This window comes from Podarcis vaucheri (genome assembly GCF_965113315.1).
Source record: "Podarcis vaucheri genome assembly, chromosome: 1".
NCBI classification, from domain to species: Eukaryota; Metazoa; Chordata; class Lepidosauria; order Squamata; family Lacertidae; genus Podarcis; species Podarcis vaucheri.
In genome coordinates this window covers 31647916-31674087 of record NC_138759.1, presented here as the reverse complement: position 1 = coordinate 31674087, position 26172 = coordinate 31647916, and the positions used below count along the sequence as shown (strand labels likewise).

The 26172-nt window shown below is 42.3% G+C and overlaps 1 protein-coding gene across 4 annotated transcripts in view; it reads left to right on the top strand.

The window, feature by feature from the left end:
* The window catches only part of ESRRB (estrogen related receptor beta), a 158625-nt gene that overhangs the window by 111960 nt on the left and 20493 nt on the right, over nt 1-26172 (top strand). For all 4 annotated transcript variants that reach the window (XM_082233542.1, XM_082233543.1, XM_082233541.1 and 1 more), the window contains 2 exons: nt 6340-6749; nt 12682-12798. In XM_082233542.1, the coding sequence (XP_082089668.1) occupies nt 6340-6749; nt 12682-12798 (527 nt within the window). The remainder of the gene's footprint in view (nt 1-6339; nt 6750-12681; nt 12799-26172) is intronic.

The window sequence follows — 26172 nt, the reverse complement described above, 5'->3', positions numbered from 1 at the left end:
GATCCACCACATAACTTGTTCCATGCACCCAAAGAAGGTTTATACTCATTGGTCTCAAACTGCAGACCCAACACCACTGGCAAACGGTTATTGATCTTGAGTGCTGTTTCAAAAGCAGTGCAAGAGGTAAGATGGAGGACTGGGGGGAGCTATTTAAAGAGATGAAGTTTAAAAAAATTCCACAGGCCAAAATTTGAATTCTTCAGATTACGGCGCAATTTAAATGCATAAAATACCTACTTCACTCCTAACGATATCTGTTCCTCACTGGTAGAGGCTTATTCGGGATCTACACAGAATAGGGCCCTTCTTAATTTTTTGATCCTTTGCAAAGTGGTTGTGTGGAAGAAAAATACGTTTCCCCCCTCAAAGCACTCTCCTTTAGCTTTTTTTATGTTCTATAAATTCCCCCTCTAGGCATATTTTCAGAAAATACTAATTTTTATCAACTCTTGTTTTAATCAGTCTTGCTAATTGATCCACAGCAAGACAAACTTGCTGCAAAGCAATTAAGCAATTGCCTATATTGCCAATAATGCATAATCAATTTAATTAATTGATTCTTAAGCAAACAACAAAAAATGCTGCAAAAAATGCAGCAAAGAACTATCAAATGCTTCCTATTCACATTATGCTGTGTTGTGGATTGCATTGAAATGAGCACACAGTCAGCGCTGTCCATGGTACTTTCCATCAAGTAAGACAATGCAAACTTACTGCCTGGTTTCCTCTGTGCTAACAGGTCTACAACTCATAACCAGAAAATTATAATCATATCTTTAATCACCACCCCCAATTTATATTTTGCTAACCCCTCTCCTTCCTTGCTGCATTGGTTTCTTTTCCAGAACTTCACTGCGTCTACCTTCATTGTAAGGGCTGAACTTTTTAAAAGGTCAATCTTTATTTTATTTATGTTTCCAAGTTTCCTTTGTTTATACATTTTAGCAGCCATTACAATTTATTCCAGATTACATAATCTATAGCCTTTGGGTGGTATTCAAGTAGGTTTTACTCAGAGTGAAATTAATAGACCTAACTTAATCATGTTAATTAATGGGTCTACTCTAACATAGCTGAATGCTCCCCAAGTTAGAGGGAGTATTTCTTTATCCTGAACTGAAGCTCGGAGGTTAAACAAATATTTATTTCAATCCAGCATAGGGGAATAGTTTTTGCCTAATGTTTCAATGCGAGCTGATTTTCAAGTGACTCATTTGTGATTGGTGTGCCAATCTGCATGGTCAACGAAGGCAAAGACTCAAATATCTTTGCCAGTAGAGCCTTTAAGCATCTAGTCCTCATGCTCAGTGAGAAAATACTTCAGAAATGTTAATAGAACAGAAACAAGGATTAAAATGAATTTACTTCCCCATCTTATATTTTAAAAGGATTTTCCTCAGTAATAACAAAGCTTTGGCTATTTAGAAAATTGATTGAGGTGAGAGTAGCTAAAAGACAGAGGGTTCCACTTACAAAAGTATTGTATGGGATATATATTAATAAAGTGAAAGGATCTGATGCACAGTTTTAACTGTTTTCAATTCTGAATTTTAAATTGTAACCTGCCCTGAGACCTACTGTTCGGTGTCTGTGTTTAATAACAGCAGCAGCAGCAGCAACAACTTCTTCTGATGCACTGTCAAAATGGGCTCATTTGGAAACTTTGTTTAGCTGTGTTTTTAGTATTTATTTGTATTGCTGTGTTTTTAGTTTTTTATTGTTGGCTTTAATGTAATTTGCTTTGAGCTGCTTGGTGAGAAAAGCATCTAAGAAATATAATAGATAAATAAAATAACCAAAAAGTTGTTTTAAGGCAAAATCAGTGGGATTTTGAGGGGACACATCTGGGTTGGACAAACTAAGCATCGTGAAGAATCAAGATTAATGTGTTCATTAAAATGTATATATAGCTTTTCATGATGTGATTAGGTAGTAAGTGGTCAAAGGGAAAGTACCGTAGTTAATAAACTGCTTCTTGGACATTACTCACACATTCACCATAGAGCTATGCACATCTTGTTAGGGAAATTAAATGAGCTGAATGTGGATGCAAATGTTGATGTTTGTAGGTGGCCAGCTCACAGAGGATAATGAGAAAATGGAAAAGCGGAGCATAATGTAACATAGAATCATAGAATTGGATGGGACCCCAAGGTTCAACCCTCTGCCATGAAGAAATCTTAGCACACAGACTCCCATCCAATTTGAAACCATCCCAGACCTTGCTTAGCTTTGCAAATGGGCTGGCAGTTTTATTGCTGCACCACGGACCACTAGGAATCAGCGATGGGTCCTTTTATCTTTGCAAACAACTTCAGGAACAAAATGTAAAATCAATAGGGATAAATGTCAGGTTCTGCACTCAGATTCCTGCATTTCAGGGGGTTGGACTAGATGACCCTTGGGGTCCCTTCCAACTCAATGATTCTGTGATTTTACAATAGGTATGAGTGCCACACCTGTGTTTTCATTTCCCCCATAAAGTTTTCTTACTACCTGCCCTACTCCTTTTGTTGAAATATTAGCTTGGACCTAGTAGTGTACTCTTGGCTAAAGTGCTTTTGGTGACATCAGAGTAGATCAGCTGCAGTCATTAAGAGATTTGAATTTAGGATCTACGAGCAACGTCTGTGAAATTAAGCCGTGTAGTTATTGCTTTTCAGGGAAGAAGAAGAGGAGGGAGGGAGGGAGGGAGGGAGGGAAGAAGGGAGGGAGGGAAGGACAGAGAAGAAGCGAAGGAGGGGGAGAAGGGGAAATGTGGTGAGCAAACCCAAACTGTAATAAAATAAAATAAAATAAGCATTCAAAGAGCTCTAAGAAGTCAAGTCATATACTTCTGAATTTAGTGGCAGCATCATGACTATTAAATACTATTAATCCCTTGGCTGCCAGGTCTCATGCAAGGTCTGTGGTTTGGAACATGATGCAATAGCCCCGGAAGATGGTATATGGCCCAAAACTTGGTTAAGAGCTGAACATCTGAAGTCTGATTGATACTTATTGATAGAAATTATTTGAGCAGTTAATTAAAAAAAGACTTTTGATGTATTTTAATTTGGCATTGTAAGGTGTGTGTGTTTAAAAATGTAAGTCACTTTGAGATTATTTTTTTGTAGTAAGCGACACATCATCCTCATCATCAAACAGACAAACCATCACTGGCCACAGACAGAGAAAACAGCCGCTGCTTTTTAAGTAGTGCCAGAGCTTTTGAGAGAAAGAAAAAACGTTGTGAATGTTTATGAGAAATTCATCCTAGGTAATAGAACTTCACAAACACAAACACAGAAATCCAAAGAGCCACATGCACAAGCTTCTATGCGAGCGAACATGCATTGGGCTTTCCTAATTTCCCATTCCAATGCACAGTGCACTGAAACATTTTCTGAAAGCTTCATTGACTTTTGGGGAGTTTTTTCTGGCTGCACTGCTAAAAAGTGAGGCTTGTGCCTGAGAAACTCCTGCTGCCGCAGAGAACTTCTGTGCAAAGCCATTTAGATCCCACCCATGAGTTTTTAAGTAGTAGGAAGGATTGCAGAAGCTAATGGATATAATAGCTGCAAAGTGGCTAATATACCCTGCTGAGAGAAATCTGAGGGGAAGAATGGCTATCCAGTGATATCAATCTGCAATGTGATACATGGCTCAGAGAGCAAATGGCATGTTAAGCCGTATAGAGAACTGTTTGGGCTTCATATTTAGGAAGCAGCCTCTCACTCCACTCCTCTGCCCCGTCCGTGTTTCAGGGTCTGTGTTCTTATCTGGGCACCTCAGTTCAGGAAATGCATGAGACCATTTGGAGAAGATCCAGAGAGTAGCAATGATCTTATAGTCCTATAAGGGGCTTTAGGAAATGACCTTTTTTAAAAAAACACACGAAAAGAACACAATGTTTAGAACCTCTGAGCCTATTATGTGGGGCCAGGAATAGTAATAGAGTTTCCCTTGCCAGGTCACAGGAGAATTGGATCAAATCTCTTCCCCTTTCACATTCCTCAGCTAGAGCCAAGTAAAATGTTTCCTCATGGTGGATGTATCCTAAGACAAATAGGAAAACTTTGCCCTTGTATAATGTCCACAAGACTTTGCTGTTTTAGATTTCAGGTGTCTTTTGAATACTTGCAAAAATTCTGAATTGGGTCAACAGAAGAACAAATATGTAATGGCATTCAAAAAACAACAACTGTGGAAATTTTATTGGATAGATGGTGAATAGTGCAGTTGAAACCTCAAAGAAACAACCTAAGAGCATGAGAAAACCTTCAGCAGATTAGGCCAGTTGTCATCTAGATTGGCGAATCTCATGCGTCTAGAAAGTTGGCAAGCCAGGCATGCAGGCAACAGCACTCCCTTGTTTGTCCTCATCTTTATTTTAAAGCATGCTGCTTTGGAATATGGAGGCTTTATTTAACTATCAACACAAACATTGATAAAGCAATCTGAGCGAGTGACCGTCACATCGTGTTGCAATGCATTTTATATATTAATTATGCATTGTGTAAAGAATCACTTTTTTTTTGTCTGTCCTGAATCTACTACTAATCGTTTTCATATAGTGAATTAATTTTGGTGGTTCTGGGGCTATACGAGGGTTTTGCTCTATTCACTCCCTCTGCACCTTTCTTAATTTTAGAAACTTTGTTAATGTCCCTCTTTTTTTCTAAATAAAAAAAGCCCCAAATGCTTTAATAATTCCTCACAAGGACCCACAATTTGCTATAATGATCACTATAATCTGAAGATTATTCTTTTTTAAAAAGACCAGTGGCTTCTATAGTGCAAAATTCTAATTTTTTACAGCATTTTTCCAGTTGCAGCAAAGTTTTCCGTATACCCAGTGTCTGTCACTACAACTGTTCACATATCTGGTTTTGAGACTCCTAAACATTAATCATGGCAATTATCAAAATTTCCATTCTGATGTCAACAGAACATTTGGTTCATCCAACCATTTCCAGGTACATCACCCTGGGATGAAGGGCAGGATAGGAATTTAATGGGTGGAATTCAATGTAACACTAAGGGGATTGCTCCATCACTGAAGCATGTCTGCTTGCCTGATGGAACAGTCTCCCCCCGTCACATTATTCTGGGTTTCTTTTCTTGTCCCCTTCTTGGGGGACAAGAGGGCATATGGAGGAGGAGAAGAGGGGAATGCCTTGTTGCTCTAGGAGATCTCCTTGCGTGGCCGTCCACTAGCGAGATAAGTTAGTTGCATCTAAACCAATTAATAATTATTATAATATATGCACAAATATACTGTGGGAAATGGGTAATGATGGAAGTACCCAACAATACCCAGATTGGTTGAAATATATGTACTAGCAGTGTTCATCAGCTCTGTGTGCACTGTGAATTGTGAAGTAAACCGGGGTGACTCAGAAAAGGTTCTCATGTTTCTAAGTTTGATTAAGCTACTAAGAAGGCATCCCACTGAATAAAAATTGTAAATTAAAACAACAAGAAGTTTGTCCCAAGGCAGATTCTGAAAGCTTCTGAGTGGCTCTGTGGCTTCAGCTACAAGAAAAAAATCCACACATCTGTTTTTTGGATATTTTTTGAAGAAATAAAACCAAGTTACCTAGCATAACCATCATGGTAGTGGTGAATGTATGCATAAATGAGTAAATGTTAAACACACTATATTTCAATGCGTGATTTCAAATGTTGAAATACATTCTCTCTCTCTCTCTCTCTCTATCTCTATCTCTCTCTCTCTCTCTCACACACACACACATATACATATATAAAATTTTCTGTTATACAATTTAAAATACTCATTTTTACATCCTTAAGATATCAATGACTTCCCTTCTTCTCTTTCCATGGTTCATTTTACATATCATGAATCCCTGCATATTTTGCAAAAAACTATACCATTCAGCATTCCATTATTGGATCCATCAAAACTTATTTACACTGTTGAATTTATCTTAATGCTGCCAGCATTTTTAGCTGTGCACAATTATTTCCCATATATTCAACAGACGTTTTCCAATCTTCTCTAAACGTACATTCTTCTTCTTCACTTATTCTATATGTTAAGTCTGCAAGCTGCGCATATTCCGTCAGCTTAAATTGCCATTCTTCTTTAGTTGGGACCTTGTTCATTTTCCATTTTTGGGCTAACGAAACATGGGCTGCAGTCGTGGCATACATAAACAACCTTTTTTGACACCTGGGAATTTCAGTCTGAATTATCCCCAACAAAAAGGACTTTGGTTTCTTTTGGGAAAATGCTTTTTAACAATCAAATGTTGAAGCAGATTCTGTTCCAGTTCCATGTGTGTGTCCCCCCCCCATCAGCTAATAGGTTCCTGTGCTTCCTACCCACAGGCTGTTAGGCAGAATGTCCACAGATGAGCGGCACCTCACCTCCAGTTGTGGATCCTTCATCAAGACTGAGCCATCCAGCCCATCTTCCGGCATCGACGCCATCAGCCACCACAGCCCAAGTGGTTCATCTGACGCCAGCGGTGGCTATGGCATCACTATAGGCGGCCACCCCAATGGCCTGGATTCACCACCCATGTTCAGCAGTGCGGGGATTGGCGGAGGGCCCTGCCGCAAACGGTACGACGACTGCGCCAGCGCCATCATGGAAGACTCGCCCACCAAGTGCGAGTATATGCTGAACGCCATCCCCAAGAGGCTGTGCCTAGTGTGTGGGGACATTGCATCCGGGTACCATTATGGAGTGGCATCCTGTGAAGCATGCAAAGCCTTCTTCAAGAGGACAATTCAAGGTATGGGGCCTGGGAGAAGGGATGCAAGCAATGTGACAAAATGGGTTCTTTGGTTTGCAAGTAGAAGCTGTTGTCGTATGTTTCCCAGTAACTGAAATAAGATCTGGGGTGTGTTATGTTTGTAGAAAAGGGTGAGAGCTGACAGTTGAGACTCTTGGTGAATGTGGAGTCAGACTGCAGGGTACCCAAGTGAAAAATGAAACGCTTTGCAATCCTTACCATTTGGGTCAGTAGCAAGCAGTGTACATGTGAAAAGGATCTTCTAGGCTGTATCAGCAGAAGTATAGTGTCCCGATTAAGGGAAGTAATAGTCCCACTTTATTCTGCCTTGGTCAGACCACACCTGGTGTATTGTATCCAGTTCTGGGCACCACAGTTTAAGAAGGATATGGATAAGCTGGAAAGGGTCTGGAAATCAAGCCCTGTGAGGAACGGTTGAGGGAGCTGGGTGTGTTTAGCCCAGATAAGAGGAGACAGAGAGGAGAAATGGTAGCCACCTGCATATATCTAAAGGGCTGTCACATGTGAGATGGAGCAAGCTTGTTTTCTCCTGCTGTGGAGGGTAGGACCCAGACCAATGGCTTCAAGTGACAGGAATGGAGATTCTGACGAAACATCAGGAAGAACTTTCTGACCATAAGAATGGTTTGAGAGTGGAAAGGATTCCCTTGGAAAGGTGGTGGACTCTCTTTCATTGGAGGTTTTTAAGCAGAGGTTGGATGGCCATCTGTCATGGATGCTATATTTGAAATTCCAGCATTGCAGGGGGTTGGACTAGATCAGTGGTTCTCAACCTGTGGGTCCCCAGATGTTGTTGGACTACAACTCCCATCATCCCTGAGCTCTGGCCTTGCTAGCTAGGGGTAATGGGAGTTGTAGTTCAACAACATCTGGGGACCCACAAGTTGAGAAAGGCTGGACTAGACCATTCTAGATGATCCTAGAGTCTTCCAACTCTACAATTCTATGATTCCGTGACTGGCACTGAATTTATTTATTTATAAAAATATTTGTATACTGCTATACAATAAAAATAGATCAGGGCTGCCCTGCCCTCCTGCCACTGCTCTGATCAAAACTGGAGCCTCCAATGGCTGCTTTAAAGGGGGTTGGGGAAGATTCGAACACAGATCTCCTGTGTCACATCTCTTTCAACCCTGAGACTTCCAGGGCCTTGTTCATTTAAAGTAAGTGCATCCTCATGCTTGTCATGTTTGATTGTTATTATGGGTTGACCCTTATTTTTGCTTGTGACAGTGAAGTCATGCTCGGCAACTTTACAAAGAAGGGCTACTGTCGATTTCCATGGCTTTCAGCTGTTAACATGTTAGCAATCCTGTGAGATAGGATCATTGGACACCCTCAAGGTTCTCATTTATATTCAGTCTGTATATCCCTTAGCACCTATTACCACTTCAAAATGTGTGTGTCGGGGGGCGAATGACAGAAGATGCATTAATACAGAGTTATGGTAATATTATTCATCAGCCGATGCTACAGAACCAGGAAATGCCTCCTAACAATAGCTGGCAGTCACTTCACTGTAACAGTTGTTGAACGTACATCAAAAATAGCCGTGTGCTTCTGCAGCAGCAGCCAAGTGCTGTTCAGTCCTGACAGAAAGAGAACTTTTGAATTAGAGGATGTAAAAAGGGTACAGAATGCTCCTTGTGGGTTTCTGTTAGGGTGGGGTGGGGTGCAGGGTAGCTGGTCCAAAGTTAGACCTGATGTATATGTTCTCCACAAGGAGAATAAGTTTGAGCCTCTCCCTCTTCCAGAGAAGGGCTTTCTGGTGGACCACTCTGAAAATGACTGCAGCACAGTGCTCTGTGCTGAGTGGTTGTGGGATAGAGTACTTCTATTTTAGTTAATCACAAAGCCCCCAGTGTAGCCTCTCTCTACAGAATTATGGGGAATGGACCATCTTTCATTTCATTTATTTTATTTTCTCACATTAAGGAGTGAAAATAGGCCCCAAGCTTCAGCTTGCATCTGCGTTTGTGCATTAAAACAAAATCCATCTGTTTCTGGATTGTTCTTTGCTCTCTTCATGTTGATTCTGTAATTTGGGTTCCAATCCATTCTGTGTAAAATGAGGCTCTGTGTTCTCCATTCAGCAGAATGGGAAATCCAAAAATGGACTATACGTTTTTTCCTCTTTTGGCCAAAACGGATGAAATTTACAAGCCTGGGAGACCCTCCAGAGTGTGTCTTGTTTGTAGTACGCTAAAAAACCCCCAATGTTGTAGCTTCACACCAGCCTTTCCTTTCGTTTCCTTTCCTTTCCTTTCCATCCTATTCCTTGTTTGTTTCTTCCAGTAGACCTTACAATGTGAGGCTGTCCAAAATGTTGTCTGGAGAGTTCCAAAGAGCTCTTTTTTTGTTTTGTTTTGTTTTGTTTTGTTAAAACAGCGCAATGTAGGGTTTTATTTTTTAAAAAAAACAACCACACACACAACAACCTTAAATGAAGCTTTCATCTTGTTTTAAAAATAGTCTGCTTCTGTGCTTTAACAACTACAACAAAATCCAGAGCTCCTGGGTGCTTGGCAGGCATTTTGTACAGCCTCACTTCTTGCAAAGCCCAATGCCTTAAAGAAACATAGAAATACAGGAGGTACAGAAATTACAGAGTGGCACAAGACATTAGGGGGGCTGCTAATCGAACTTGATTGTGTGCCTGTATGGATTCCAACTCGCCTTGTTATTTGCGACCCACCTTGAACTGATGCACACTCCTATATAACGCTCCATCTTTCTGACTGCTACAATATGGCTTACAGTCAGAACAAAGGCAATGCAGAATAATAATAAACAATGTTTTCCACAATACCACAGAGCAATGCAAATTAGGGGTAGTTTTAAAAGGCAGGCACCTCCCATATGGACGGTGCAGATGGGACAGAGTGGGCATCGGCAGTAGGATCTGCTGAGATGCAGGTGTCCTGGCATCTGTCTGAGGATGCTGATACGATCCCCAATCCTCTACTCCTGAATTCTGGGAATGGGAGCTAGAAAATAGCAGGATGCAGTTTCTGCTCTTGTTCACAGGGAAAGGATAAAAGGTTGAGCTCTCAATATTTATAGCAACCCTGGCCAATCCAGGGGCCGCATGCTGTCTGTCAACCCCCAAGACTGCTGATGTTGCATATCTCTGTTGTCTTCTGGGCCAAAGAGGGCTCTGAGATCCTAGCACACAAAGTCCTGGGTTGTTTTCAAGATTATGTCCCAGTTCAAGCCTTGGATCTCCTAGCTAGCCCACTCTTTGAAGCCATTTCCCTCAATTATGCTTGGTCAAATAGGATGAGTGACACGCTCAAAGCATACTCTCGCACACATGTGTGAGCATGCATGCATGTGTGCATCTTTCGCTGCTGCTCATTGGCGTGCGCAGGTTCCTCCTCTGGCTTCTGAAGACACCCTGGAACTCTTTCAGCTGCCAGATCGCCCCAAGTCCACAGTGACTGAAGTGGCAGCATGACTGCCAGCTGGTGGGAAGGCTGTTGGAATCCCAATGAGTTAATCTCATCACTTTATCACAGGGCACTTACAGAAATTGCAAGGCAGCGTGAGTGGTTCTGTCCTGTTGGCAGGCAGCCTCAGGGCCCATAAAAGAAATTGGGAAAGTTGTGGGAGGTGGGGGTGGGGAGGAATAAAACAACAACAACAACAACAACAGAGCAGAGAACTTTGCTAAATTTTGAAGAGAGTTGGTTATCTTGAATGAGGTTGACTGCTGCCTTCTTTTACCTGTGCTCTTCTCTAAAGAAGAGAGAAAGAGGGGTTTTGCTGCTTAATTAAGCCTATCTGCACCCATTCATTGCATCACATTGCTCTTACTACCAGACACAATACAAGGTGATCTGATGGCATTAAGGTTTATCGGCGATACTTTCATAGTTCCTCCCTTTTAGTCAGGGACAACATGAATGCAGCGGAACAGTTTTTTCTTTGTGGCTTGGTACAAAGTTTGATAAAAGGATGTGCAGGTCACAAAGCAACATTGCTGGCTGATTCTTGACACCAGATTTGTTTGTTTGTTTGTTTGTTTGTTTGTTTGTTACCTGAAGATGGATAAAACTGTAGGTTTGCTCTGAAGGAATTGTACCCTTGCATTTGAAAGTGAGAAATGGGTTATTTAAATAAGGGAATGCAAAACAGACAAACCTGCTTTGCTTTCCAGGTCCCTTCCAACTCTGCAATTCCACGATTCTATAATTCTTTGATTCTTGTGTGTGTGTGTGTGTGTGTGTGTTTGGGTGAGGGGAGGCACTGCAGAAAAGCAGGGATTCTGTGGCTGGCTGGCTGTACCTGCCTTGCTACTGCAGTTCATTTGTTAACTAGAGATCAAGCTTGAATTTCAATTTCCAGCTTTTAGAGATATTTGATACTTCCTTGGCTATTGAAATTCAGGCGCTGTGCAATGCCACGGTATAGACTGAATGGAAGCAGCTGGTACTGCACTCCAAGCTCCTGAATCTAACCATGTGGTGGCAGGGCTGTGTGAGCATGCAGAAGGGCACCAGAGAAATGAAACTGCCTCACGTTGGTGTTGACTGTCAGGATGTGGGCCTTAAAAGATAATACTCTGAAGGTGAAACCCTTTTGTAAGGCAGGCAGGCTCAGAGTCAGCAGCGTTGGGGGTTACAGTGTTCCTTAATAAGCCCCAGGAGTTAACTAGTTCATCCTGCTGTTTTGGCAGCGTGATAATTATTCTTTTAAAAAACAAGTAGCAATTTCAATGTGATTTTCAGTCCTTAGCTCATTTCAGAACCAGAAGCTATGCCTGTAATGGGGCCGCTGCCCAAAGTGGCAATCCATGTTGAAGTTTTTCCTCCTCTCCTTGTATGTCATTAAGGAAATGCCTGACATTATATCATCATGCCATATGCTTTCCTGCATTCTCCAGCATCAGCCAATGATGTGGTGCAAGGGATGAGGATCTATGTGATGTTGCACCACATTTTTGCCAAAAACTGAATGGCAGGGTGCAGTTGCTTTTAATAGCGGCCCTATGCTCCAAGTCATATCTCAACCCAGCTTCATTCATTCCAGTATGGACCATGTAAGAAAGATTATCTAAAGTTAAGAGATGATGTACTAAGACTGCAGGATGGTGACTTGTTTAAGGTCATCTCAGTACATTTCCTCCCTCTATGCATAAATAAGTACTTTGAAAAGACATGCCGTGTGTGTGTTTCTGCATATATGTGAAAGGGTAATGTCAGAACTGTATTTGCAAGAAATCTTTTCTAGAATCTTCATCTTCACTGTTCTCTGTTCTTCCTCTGCCACCTCACCTTCACTATTCATGAATTTATAAACTTCTGACCACCTCCCTTCATTTTTAAAATGTATATTGTAAGCCTTATTTGCAGGAACAATGGGTGGGAAATAAATTTGATTCAGTTTTCATGTACAACCTAATTTGCATTTCCTGAAAAAATACAAGAACCGAAAAACAGCCATCCTTCAAATTTGCACTTCTTTGAATTTTACAGTGCAGTTCTCCGGCCAAGTAATGTGTACAAACACACACATACTGGGATAAAATGCATTCATAAAAATGCGAAAATGGCATGCGAGAATGCATGATATTAGGGGAAATTGCTTTGCAGAAATTAGACGAAAGTGCATACAAACATATGCATTTTAGAAATAATGGGGACTTTTCCTTTTCATAAGAAAAACCTGCAAACTGATGTGTCAATGCAGAGAATTAAATTTAGGACTGGAAAAACGAGAAACAAGTGAGAAATCAAAAGTGATACACCTGCCCAATTTGTAGAAGGGCTCGTGTAACAATGGCACTGGTCAAAGCAGAGATTCCTTTTTTGTTGTTTGAAGAACACTTCCGAGGGCATAATACCCTGCAGTCATCTTCTCTTCTATTTGGTGCTGGTCCTTAGTGAGCCCATCTTTGTCTTTGCAGGGAACATTGAATACAGCTGCCCGGCGACCAATGAGTGTGAAATCACAAAACGGAGGCGCAAATCCTGCCAGGCGTGTCGCTTCATGAAATGCCTCAAAGTGGGGATGCTGAAAGAAGGTAAGGCGAGCCGGGCGCATGACTTCTGTCGGTTTGCCAACCCCTAGAAACCCTCATCTCTCTCTGACTGCGGCCAGGTTATGCTTTGGATGTGAAGGAGGAAGCAGCTGGAGTTGGTTCGAATTCTGAGTGACCAAGGGGAGGAACACAATGACATGCCGGTTGTGTTAAAGTGAAATTCTGTTCCTGACCTGACTGAAAATGTTAAAAGCAGGCAAATCGAAAACTAACACACCACGGTCAGGTGTGAAAAATGCATATGGGCTTAACTGCAGTTATGCATGTTTCGCTCGTTTGTTTCAAAGAGTGGTGTCCCAGCCTTCGATTTCAGACCTCCTAGGTCAGCTTCCACAAAAAAGGGAAATGTGTTTTGAGGTGCTTTGGCAAATAAAAGGGTATTTGCCCAGCACTGGAAAAACTTAAGATTCCCCAGTCCAATCTGAGGAGCGCATCCCACAGTTTGGGTACCACACCTGAAAAAAATACAATATTTCTCTGTGGCCTGCCTAATCTCAGAATGTGGAAGTACCCAGAGAAGGGACTTAGAAGATGACATTTGGGTGAGAATGTAAGACTCTGACACTGATGGATACATGCAGATGGTGCCATGGCTCCCAACGCAATATGCTGCTGTCTTTTTTTAGTCTATTGTGCTGTTTGTATTGATATTTTGTTCCATTGGAAACTTGGCTTATTTTCCACGTGTGAAAAATGCCTTTTCCTTAAAAAAAAAAAGGGGGGGGGAGTCATCTGAGCAGTGGCATTCCCTTTCGCTTTCTTTATAGGTTTATAGGCACTTAAAAATGGCTGAAGAATCTCTTCCTTTCATTCCCCATTTATTTGTACACATTTATTTTATAAGAAACATTTACGGAAGTGGCATGCTACAAGCTATAAGATTCCATACATGTAAAAAACAGAACTGTGCACTGAACATTGGTGTGTTTGCAGAAGAATGTGGGGTTGGAATGAGAAGGGTTGAGTAAACCTATCCATTTCAGTCCTATATCAGTTGGTGGGGTTTTTTTTTAGTCCTTGTGAAAACTTATTTGCCTTGTAATGCAAATCTCACCTACTATAAACATTTTTGCAAAGTATTTCCCCCTCATAGAATGCATTTTTGTATGTCTCCACCTGCTCTAAGACATGCATTTTTATGCACACACAAACTCTGTTACATGCCTTTTGGTACACATTGCTTGACTGGAGAACTGCATTACAAAACCTGGAGAAGTGTGAATTTTGAGAGGTGGTTGTGTTTCGGTTCTTGTAGTGTTTCAGAAAGTGTGTGTTATGCTGGTTCGCCTTCCAGTGCAAACTGAATCAAATTCTCTCTCTCTCTCTCTCTCTCTCTCTCTCTCTCTCTCTCTCTCACACACACACACACACACACACACACACACACACACACACATCCCTAGGCACGACTGGGAAGAAAGTTTGATCATAGTCCATTTGTTCTGAGAGGAGATAAACATCCCTGGCTGGAGAGAGGCCTTTGTCCCTGTGCAGGTGGTCTCCTTTGCCCTGCAGTGCTCAGCCCACCATCTCACCCCACCTATTGATCTTCTCAGTGTTGTCTGAACAGTGCTTGGCTCATCCCCTTGTGCTCATCTCCTCCCGCCCCCTCCATCCATCCATTCAAGGTGCGCCACTGGGAATTCAATGGCAATTAAACACATTCTTATGGATTGGCTTCAAAGCTTCATTTCCCTGGGCTCCCTCCAGAATGGAAGGCTGGGGGGGGGGGCAGGGAGGAAATGTAGCACTTGTAACTCTCTGCATCGATGTACTTGGAAAAGCACAGCTGCCTCACAGCCTAACCCACACGGAAAGGATATCAGCACTGGAGAGTGCTCCAGCCCAGCACATTTCAGCCAAAGCAGGCAGGCTGCCATCTGTGGAAGCCAGAGATGAATTGGAAGCCATAGTGCTTTCCTCTGAGGTGTTGCAAGAGTGATAAAAAGCTAGTGCTGTTAGTAATGTAGATTTAAACCCTGTTTTGCCCTTTGATTGACAGATGTTATCTGAGGTTAAATTTCTGCCTCTCGCTCACTCTCTCTCGACTGGAGCTCTCCTGACATTGGTGAGCTCAGGCCTGTGACCCTTTGTGACCTTGCTTTTAGATTAGGATGGTGATGGATTCAGAGAGAGAAATTAGCCTGCTTTGAAGGTGGTGGAGTGACCTAGCGATGTGTTGTCCCTCGGAAGCCGGGAAAGATGAACTCTCTCTCAGTCCCTTGGATTCTTCCATTTTACTTACTCTGATTTGCTCTTTTCCTTTACAGCTTCAAATCACATTCATTCCAGCATCCACTTAGGGTCCAGTTCTTTATCTCATATGGGCTTTGCAGCACTGAAGTTTAGATTACACTGCTCCAAAGGCACACTGCTTTAATTGAACATGTAATCATATTATATGTGCAACCATTAATAGTAGTGATTCAGGACATGCCTGTTGCCAGGACCTTGGATTGCTGCTGTTTGTCGTGATCATTTATACTTCCATCCTATGATAATGTACATATGTATGCAGGAAGCCATGAACTATTGTTACTGCTATAAAGTATGCAACTACTAGCAACAATCATTGTAGCATTGTTATTACTATTATTATCTGCAGTAATATTATTTGCAGAAGAAAAGGAATTCAGTCAATACAATGGCTTTAAAAAGCCCAATAAAGGCAAAGAAAATAGTTTTGTGGTATTTAGTCTCCAAGGAGTCAGCAATTTTCTAGGAAGAACAAATCCAAAATTGTTTGACTTTCAGCACAGAGATGCAGAATTGGCTGGGGATTTTAGTTTATGAAGGGTTCATTGGCTCTTCCTACCTCTGGCTCTCTTAGATCATCCATTTAATCTCCCAGTCAAGGCAGGGTTGTTCCCAAGTGCACATTTTTCTAGTATTATATCCAGGTCAACCTTACAAGTTCCAAGTGCTTCCCTTGAGAAGCACCTCATACTGATCAGAAGAGAGCCTTGATATTCAAAGTAATATTTTTCTCCTTCCGGGATCCCATTCGTCATATTGTCCCCTATCACCAACACTTCCAAATACCACACTAAACAATTCTCCACTGCTTGCTGTTTTGAAAGAGATACAATGTGCTTTTGCCATCTCTAGAGACGTTAGGATCACATCAGACTGTAACAACAATTCTGGCAGTTATAGAAGATAGCTCTCTTCTTATTTTCTAGTTTTTAAAATCTTGATTTTCTCTTGTGACCCATTACCAGTCACTTACTATAAAGTTCTGGTGAAAATCCCAGTGAAAACACAGATCTTCTTAACAAAGGGATAACGAGATTCCCTGTTTGGTGTTTTGTTCTTTGGGGCATTTTCACACAGACTAAAAATAGAGTCCAGCTGAGCACAATGTCATCTCCGAAGTGCCCAGAGCTAAATAATATAATTGGGAGTTGTCTTTTTTTTGAAGTTACTGTAAGGTCATTTTTGCCATCATAGCGCAGTTAGATTTATTTGGAGCTTGCGTGTCTAACGAATCCAGTAGTTACTGAAATCATGACTCAACATTACTCCAAAAAGTCTCTAAACAAGTTTGCTGGATATTTCCAGGCACCTGCCTCTAGCTTCTCTTCTGTTTGGCATCAGCAAACATCTGCTTCTCCCTCAAACTTACTGGCACAGTTTGTTGACTGTTGCTGGTTACAAGCTGAAAGACCCTTGCTGTCTGTCTGAAGCCCATCTGACAATGGCTGTACGCTCTCCTGAGCCTCAGATGAGTTGCAAGGGCTTTGGGGAAGGAAGAAGAAGTGAGCAGTAGTCTAGTCCCTGCAGTCCCTTTCCCCACCCAAGAAGCTTCCTTCTTCATCTTTAGGTAGGACTTTGGTTAGGAGCTGTGTGATAGAGCTCACACACTAATGGTGCAATCCTAACTATGTCTGCTCAGAACTAAGTCCTGTTGAATTCAGTGGGTCTTACAACCCAGTAAGCAGGGATCAGACTGCAGCCTAAGAAGACCTTTTGGGCACAAACCCAAAAGGCAAGATTTGCCAGAAATAGAGACTGTCTTTGTCAGGTTACGGTGACGGGGGGCGGAGGAGGTGGAGAGGAAGGCTCCAAATGAATCCTTAAAGACTGTGAAAGACTATCCTTGTGATGTACCCAGCACTGGGGGTTTGTTATGGCAATGCAGAAAGCGATTGAGAAACAGAGGCAGGAAGGGAGCAGAGTGAGCAATCAATAGGTTTCTCAGATATCCTGGCCACTTTGCTTAAGAGAGCCCTAATCAATGCAGTGCAACTCAGGGAATGCATGTGCCATCTCAGTTTCTTCCCTCATGACACTGCAGGGTGGAAACTCACTACAGCATGTGGATAAAACACAGTGTGGGAAACTTTCCATGTCAAACCTGATATATAAGCCCAGCGCACACGTGTTTAACATGCCAGCTTTCTTACCTGTAGTTAACCATCTTCATTCCTACAAGGATTTGCCACTGTTGCATCCATTTGGTGTCAAAGGTTGGGATCTGCAGCTCAACATGCCTATGGGGCTGGTGCTTCCATTCGCCCTTGGCATCTTAAGTTGTACAATTCTAGTTCAGTATTGGTTGACAAATAGTCAACTAGTTGTGGGGCGGGACTTACCTGACCGCCTGGTGGTGGAGTCGCTGCTGCTTATTGGGAGGGAGAGGGGAAAGGCAAGGAAACTGTGAGCAGAAACACTCTATTGGCTCCGCTGGAACATTAATAGAATCATAGAATCATATGGCACTGATCTCCCCACTGCCTTGCCTCCCCTTTCCCTCACAGGAAAGTATCAGTAACACATCTGCCAGGTCAGATAGCCCCACCCTAGCTTCCACTATTGCATGTAGTGATGGCTCCGAGGGCCAGATAAATGACATCCTGGGTAGTCTTTATGTCTTAAGGATACCTTTGCCTAGAAATTAATTGGTACCGTATATACATATATAGGGACACAGGTGGCGCTGTGGTCTAAACCACAGAGCCTAGGGCTTGCCGAACAGAAGGTTGGCGGTTCGAATCCCCGTGACGGGGTGAGATCCCGTTGCTCAGTCCCTGCTCCTGCCCACCTAGCAGTTCGAAAGCACGTCAAGTGCAAGTAGATAAATAGGTACCACTCCAGCGGGAAGGTAAACAGCGTTTCCGTGCACTGCTGTGGTTCGCCAGAAGCGGCTTAGTCATGCTGACCACATGACCCAGAAGCTGTCTGCGGACAAACGCTGGCTCCCTTGGCCTATAGAGTGAGATGAGTGTTGCAACCCCAGAGACGTCCGTGACTGGACTTAATGGTTAGGGGTACCATTACCTTTTTATATACATATATATCTGATACATGGTGATAGTATCAGTCTAGACTAGGAACGGAAAACCTTAAAACTGAGCTACAAATCCAGCAAAATCCTTTGGTAGACAGCATTTCAGACTGCCAAGTGGAGGGTGATATTTTTGAATGTCCCCCCATGTTAAAAGCAGCAACAGTGCCCTCCTTAAATATGGAAAAAACCAGCACATCAGGAACAGGCATAGCCTAGTACCTTTCTCTTTGATGTGCTGCATAGGTATAACTAGAGAGGTAACTCCTCCTACAGTCTGAATTGGTAAAATCAAGGGAAGACTTTGCAATGTTATTTTAATAAATATATAGCTCTCTTTTTTCTTGCAAACTGCCCTGAGATATTTTGATGGGCATAATAATAATAATAATAATAATAATAATAATATTCTTAGAATTCTAAAATATGAAACTCACCCTGTAGGAAATATTTCAAAGAGTGCTGAAAGTTGGAATCTTGCATATTGGAACACAATAGAGTTGTTTGGCTCTTCAAACTTGACTAGTATTTTATGTTTGCGGGCGGGCAGGGAGATGAGAGACTGAAAATGACAGTAAGCGAGGTCGCGTTTCAAATGTGAATTCTTTGAATAAGGCTTTCTTAGATCAAATTGCATGTTTCTGATCATGCACTGAGGTCATTCTCTTGCGATTGTGACATTACAAAGCGTTGGTGCAGAAAAATGCCGTTTTGTCCATTTACTCTGCATTAGGCAACTCGGGTGGTTTGGGTTAGCAGGCATGGGCAGAGCTTAGCACACACATACAGCTAAACACTGGCTGGTTATGTTTAGCCTGTGCGATCAGTAGAATGAATCCTGTTGTCATTTTCCCTCCAGGGAAAAGCCTTTCTTTGGGAAGGGCTGAAGGGTAGCAGGCATGCAAAGTCCTCTGAGAAACAAGAAATAGAGGCAGCAAAGGAGGAATCACTGTGACAGAAATGCATGGCAAAAAATAAAAATAAAAAAATTCTCAAGGAATTTCCCATTTGTTTTTTTCAGGCTAAGGTTGCTGATAGCCTTGTGAGAAAGTAGATCCAGGGGCTTTTTAAAAAACTGACTATTCTTTCCTGTTTAGGTGGACACATATATGCATAAACATTTAATAATTTTATATTGATGCAATTATCATTAAAAGTCTTGATATTGACAACACAATTATTGTTAAAAGTCTCAATATCTGTGTGCTTTGGTTTTCTTTTTTTCTTTAATAGTAGTAGAGATTGTGCTTATTGTATACTTATGTACTTGGATACTGCTTCAAGAACTGTTGATAGAAAGCCGTCTATAAATGGCTTAAATAATGACTTAAATCCTGAAAGGCAGGCTATAAATAATTGTAAAAACTGTAAATTATTAAATGTACAAAACAACAGTAGTGACATAGTGGTAATAAGCAAAAACTTTCTAAAGGCTCTCAAGAGTACAGTATAGCCTTTCTTTAAAAAGTCTTATCCAAATCATCTTTCTGAACATGTATCAAAACAGAAGAGAGGAAGTCAGGATGATGCAAGGGGTTAAGGTGTCCTTAAATTTTCCTTGAACTGGCTTTAATATCTGTACACCTTAAACTCATCACGAGCAATAATCTCTAATTTTAAACAACGTCTTGGATCATTACTCTTAAATAATGACCTGTCTAAAGTCCGATTCATTTGTATTTCAGAATTTCCTAAACAATATTTCTGCTACGTTTCACATCAAAACACTTGACTTGAGGTCATGTTTGAGTTCCTTTCCTGTGAACCTGCCCCCCACCCTCAATTGCATAGAAACTCAAATAATATTTCCATTACCTTTATCTCATTGTGTTAGCAAGCAGTGTTAACAATACAAGTTACCAGGTTCTTCATCTTTCAAAATCTTTTTTTTTTTTTTTACTCTCCCAGAGATAGGAATAAAGCATAGGAAATGGAGAGGAACAAACATCTAACCACGTGAGCAGAAACCGATTAGAAAACACCAAACTAAGAGGAAAAGCTAGCAGAAGAGGACAGGGTTAAAAAGGCCAAGAGAAGAGGTTAGCTGTATTAAGCTTAATTTGAGAGTGAATATATTTCCTTTCTCTCTCTTGATATTTCTACAAGATAAAACTCAACAACAATCCAATCATGAACCCGAGATTACAAGGCAAGCTGCTTAGGCAACAAGAATTTACAAAAATAATTCAAAACTAAGAGAAATAATGTATTAACCACTTCTGTGATCACAGCTAATCCACTTTTCTCTAACATCCATGACACTAAGAACCCCATTTTCCTTCTACCCTAATCCCAAACCTGCTAACTGCTTTAACTAGCAAATCCCAGCTGCTCCTTCCCAGAATTCCACCCTCCAATAGACTTCCACTCCTACTCTAACAATATAATTTTAGAGTTTTAAGGGACCTCAGCGGCCATCTGTTCCAACACTGCACTGTGCAGGGTGCAATTACAGCATCCCTCATAGATGGCCATTCCGCCTCTGCTTAAATACCTCCAGCGAAGGAGGTCCTTCATTCCGGCCTCCAAGAAATTTCCTTCTTCCATCGAGCAGATTGTAAACACAGCTCACTGCATACCCTCCAACATTTCTCCAGTGAAAATACAGACGTCCGACCTAAGGGAAAGCAGGACATTCCAGGATCAAATAAAAAAAGTGGGACTGCTTCTGTAAATCTGGTACTATCCCTGGAAAATAGGGTCACTTGGAGGGTCTAACACATTCTCTTGCAAGGCCCCTCTGATTTAACACCTGCATCAAAAGGCTTAATTTCATTGGGGATGCTTTCCCACTGACCACACCTCCTTGCTAGAATCCGCTTCAGCTGCTCAACGTCTGCATGCCGTATAGTTCTTGAATTGAAATTGAAATACTTTATTGTCACTTGTACAACTTGTATACAGTGAGATTACACGAGCACCCCTCACTCAGCTCTCTTAGTCTTAATTCCCCTCGTTTACTGACACACACACACCCTGTTGTTATCCTTTCATTCAGCAGCCTAACAGCCCACGGATAGAAGCTGTTCTTTACCCTGTTGGTGCGACTAATCATGCTTCTGTATCTTCTGCCTGAGGGCAGGAGATCAAGAAAGTGCCGGCCAGGGTGTGAATCATCCCTGAGAATTTTCCTCACTCTCCCGAGGCAACGCTCTTCCACTATTTCATCCAGCGGATTCACGGGACAGCCCATAATATCTTGTGCTGTGTTCACCACCCTCTGTAGGCACTTCCTATCAGCTGATGTTAAACCAGCGTACCACACCGTGATGCAGTAGGAAAGGACACTTTCTATTGTAGAAGGAGATCATCAAATTTTGATTGACATTGTTCTTAGAGGCAGAGAGGACCAGTGTCAGTAAAAAAATTGTGTAATTCCTTTCTGTTACATTCCAACTAAACAGAAAACAGCATAGTCTAGTACTCTAAATCCACTTCTGTTATACTGACTGCTGTAATCCAAGCAGCTAGCTAAAACAATAAAGAATTAATTTGAACGGGTTATTTTTGTCTCTCTTGCTTTCTCTTTAAGTATCTTTCGGTGGAGCACAACCGTTCGAGAAGTGCCCCCTGCTTCTCAAGTGTTCCCTGGGATCCCCCCCTCCCCCAACCCCCCTTCCATTCTGTGCATTTTCTGAAAGATATTTGATTTCAGTGAAAGCTCTGCTGACATCCATGCAATATGCTTGCACTTTCTCTTTGTGCTTCCTGGGAAGGATGAGGACTCCTCCGGGGATTCTGGGTAATTGGGTTAGTGGCCAGCTCATGTCAGGAAATTAAAAGGCGGCCCTGATCAGGTTGCGGCTGCGTGGGGTTTAATGGCTTTGTATTTATAGAGTATTCTGCTTCTACCCGTGCCAGAAATACCACGTTTCTGCATACTTCAGGTGAACAAAGCACATGGAGGAAAGTTCTCTCACTGAAGGACAATTGCGCTTTGAAAAACAATTTGTGTTTTTTGTGTGTTTGTAACAATGCTGATATGTACTCAGGAGAGATGCTTGAGGAATTAAGTTTCTGTGAATTCTGATGCAAACCGGCCTCATCACCTCCCAGACTGAAGTGTTGGTCACAGTTATCTAATTATCATTAGAAGGTTGCACGTCTCCTAATTTTGCTAGATACCCATTGACTAAAAAAAGTATCAATATAAATTAAAAATGCATATTTTGGGATGAAATGTTTAGAAATGTATACACAGAGACATATTTTGTGGATTAACAAAACATTTGCAGATTAATTGGATTTATGAATGAACATCCAAAACTGATACGAGCTGGAAATGTACTATTCAGCGCTAGTTTTAAGAACAAATTTGATTACTATTAAACCATTTCCAATGTCCCAGATACTTAATGTAGGATTTGCTGCACTGCACCCTCTCTCTTATAGCAATCTGGTTTTTTTAGGGCAGGGATGGGGAATGTTTTTTCCCTGGCAGACCACTCACCTGTCAATCAGCTGATGTCATAATGATGTCAAATGATTGGCATGTGGGTGGTCCCACCCAGCTGTCAAAGTTGGCCTGTGCAGGTAGGGGGAGATAATGACCAAGTAGGATTGAACTCTTTACTCATCAGCTGATGTATGGGGAGTTCAATCCTGCTTTCTGAGAACAGGTGTGGGGCAAATGGGCATGGTTTTTGAAAAACAGCCTTGTGGGGCCAAATAGGGAGGCCTGGAGGCCCTAATTTGGCCCTCAGGCCTGAGGCTCCCAGTCCCTGTGTTAGGGCATTTCCAGACAATAGGTGATCTTGCACCCTGGAAATGGTATGATTCTTCGGACTTAATTGATAACCTACATGTGCATTCTCTCTTTTTATGATAATAAAATGCTGCTTCTGGTGAATGCTTTTATGGTGCTCTGCATAGCAGTGTGGGTTTTAATGGTAGGAAATAGCCTGGCACTGGGGATGTAGCAGGGTTGGCCATACCGTGTGAAATAATCAGGTAGCAGATTGTGATCAGCAAACTTTCTTTTTTTTATATAATTTATTATTCTGAGCAGCAAACTTTCAGGTCTATTTAGGGGGGGCATATATGTTTGTGGGCATGCACACATACCCCCATGCCCACATATGCACCAAGACATTAAAAACAGAGCAGGGTGTTTCACAGTAACAAGCATTGCTATGTAACAGGACTCAGCTTCCTATCTTCAAAGCAGCCAGACACACCCTTGTCGTAAAAAGCACAGGGATGAGTAATGCAGTAAGATGCAATAAGTTGTGAACAGTTGGGGTGATGGGGACTCCTTAAACTGGCCATGCAGAAAAACTCTTAAATACGGACACACACGTGCAGAAATGCAGACAGACGTACGGGTACGTGGTGCCCCAAGGATCAAATACAGAATGGAAAGTCAGGAGACCTACCCTGCCAAGGGACTCAACTGAAAAGGATGCATAGCCTGCAAATTCCATATGACAGCAAATGGGCTGCATTTCCCACTGTCTAGGGCTTTGCTTCATGGAGCTTTTAGAGGTATTTTTAGTCTCCGCGTAAGAAAAAAGAAACTAAACTTGATTGCTTGTGCTACCTCCTCTGCACACTCGGCTATTTTTACTTCCGACAGACTGGGCCTACATCCAGCATGTAGAGGGGGGGGGGTCTCTGAAGCTGGAATTATTTGCCTTCCATTAAGAAAAAAACCTCCCAAGCCTGATGTTATCAAGTCAGTGAGGGGACATCTGATCTCAAACTTGTTGGACAGATGTCTCTTGGCAGGGTTGCGCTGGAGAAAGGCAGAGAGAGCAAACAGATCAGTAGACTGGCTCTCATACTGCAGAGGGCTGGTGCTGGCACAGCTCTGTTCGAAGGACTTCTGGAACATGAGTGGCACCAACAGGATGATTAGAAAACTGACAGCTTTAGTCAAGGCAGGAGGTAAGGCTGAATCTGAAGCCACCGTGACTCTTCCCCCCCCCCCATACCGGTGAAGTGCAACAAAAGTCCCTTTTTCCCAGAAAAGAAAGTTAATAGTAAGAAAGCAGAAAGTGAAAACACTACAAGGAGAAGGAAAATTCTTAGCAGCTTTTTCCCAAATAGGGTCAGCAAGCAGGTTGGGAAGCTGCATTACATTACGTTCACCTGCCTTCAAAAGCCATTCTTTGGGTAACGATACATTGGGGTGGGGGAGGATGCGGGTGGCGCTGTGGGTTAAACCACAGAGCCTAGGACTTGCTAATCAGAAGGTCGGTGGTTCGAATCCCCGTGATGGGGTGAGCTCCCGTTGCTCGGTCCCTGCTAGTGCCAACCTAGCAGTTCAAAAGCACATCAAAGATAAATAGGTACTGCTCCAGCAGGAAGGTAAACGGCGTTACCGTGCGCTGCTCTGGTTTGCCAGAAGTGGTTTAGTCATGCTGGCCACATGACCTGGAAGCTGTACGCCGGCTAACCCTCAGCCAATAAAGCGAGATGAGCGCCGCAACCCCAGAGTCGGGCACGACTGGACCTAACAGTCAGGGGTCCCTTTACCTTTACATTGGAGGGGGCGGGGACATATTTGCCCTACAAAAATGTCACCAGCAGTTCAAAACTGCTGACTGTCCAGCAGCCATTTTGCATCCCGCACAAAGTCCCAAACCTAGTGTTGTTCAGTCACGCGGTTGCAGGGAGATGGTAACCCAGCACATAAATGGTGGAGAATATTCAACAATGTGGCCCTCTTAGGGAAAGAGCCCGGAAAAGAAAATGTTGAGAATTTTTTTTCTGAAAAAACTCTTATGAGAAATTTTGCCTCAGCTCTATACTCACTATTGCTTCATACAACACAGACACAGAGTCGCACACGCTGTTGTCATCTTTCCCAGAGGAAAGTCTAGCATTTCATTCTCTGCCTATATTCTTTTAATGCATGCCCATGTACTGCTTCACACAAATGACCATTGAGTAGTGGGGTTTTTGTTTTGTTTTAAATCGGCAAGTAAGTGAACTGGAACAGGGTAAGACAACTTGGTATGTTAGGTAACTCCACTCCCCCAAATAAGCAGTCCTAAACCAAAACTGGAACTGCTTCATGGTGCAATGAGGGGATAGCTTCTCAGTCTAGTGAAGCAACCAAGCCGCACTAGAGACCTTTTAACGTCTACCCGCAACTCCCCATCTCAGACAGCAGCGAACCTTGTGCAGCTGCAGGTGACCTGACTGTGTTATTAAGGAACTTTAACTAGACTGATTTGGACAGTATGACTCACATGTGCTGTGTTTTCCCTCGTCGTCTTTGTCTGCCTTCTATAGGGCACTTTCATTTAGTGCTGTCACTGCAATGCTGTCAAAGCTCAGACTCAAGTAGCCGGCGTGAAATGCAGAATAATTACTGTAACTTAATTTGTGATTGATATCCTCATGTATCTTGCAAATCTCAGCATATGCATCCTACTTCCATTTCTGTTCAAGCCTCAGAACTGATTTTTTTTGTTTTTGTTTTCGTCACCCCCATCCCTACCATTTCCTCTTTATGGATGCAAATCCCACCAACTAGGCTTTCTTAGAAGCATTGAATGCATTTTTCTTGCAACTTGGGGCAAAGGGGTTTTGAAGGGTAGATAGTGCTCTGAGGCTTGGAAAAATTAAGCCATTTGCACCCACTCATTTTTGCAGGTTGCAGGTGTCCTCATTCAGTGTTTGCCAGGCCCCCAAGCTATACAGGAAAGCATGGTGTATCCTATTGATCATCCTGTTTACATGAGGTTAGGTGGTATTGCCCCCCATTGGAATGGCGCCTCCCACAGGATTAAACAGGCAAAGCATAGAACCTCTTGCTCAGCTTATGAGTCGATAGGTCAGGCTCCTGCAGTTAGAACTTTTTCTAACCAAGTTAGAACTTTTTGAAACCTATTTTTTCACCTTTAGCTCCCCCCTACTTTCAGTTCTTTTCTCCTCTCCTCCACAATCACCCATTTTTTTTTTAAAAAAAAAATTGTGTGTGGGGGAGCCAGTGTGGTGTAGTGATTAAGAGCAGTAGTTTTGCAATCTGGGGAACCGGGTTTGCGTCTCCGCTCCTCCACCTGCAGCTGCTGGGTGACCTTGGGCCAGTCACACTTCTCTGAAGTCTCTCAGCCCCACTC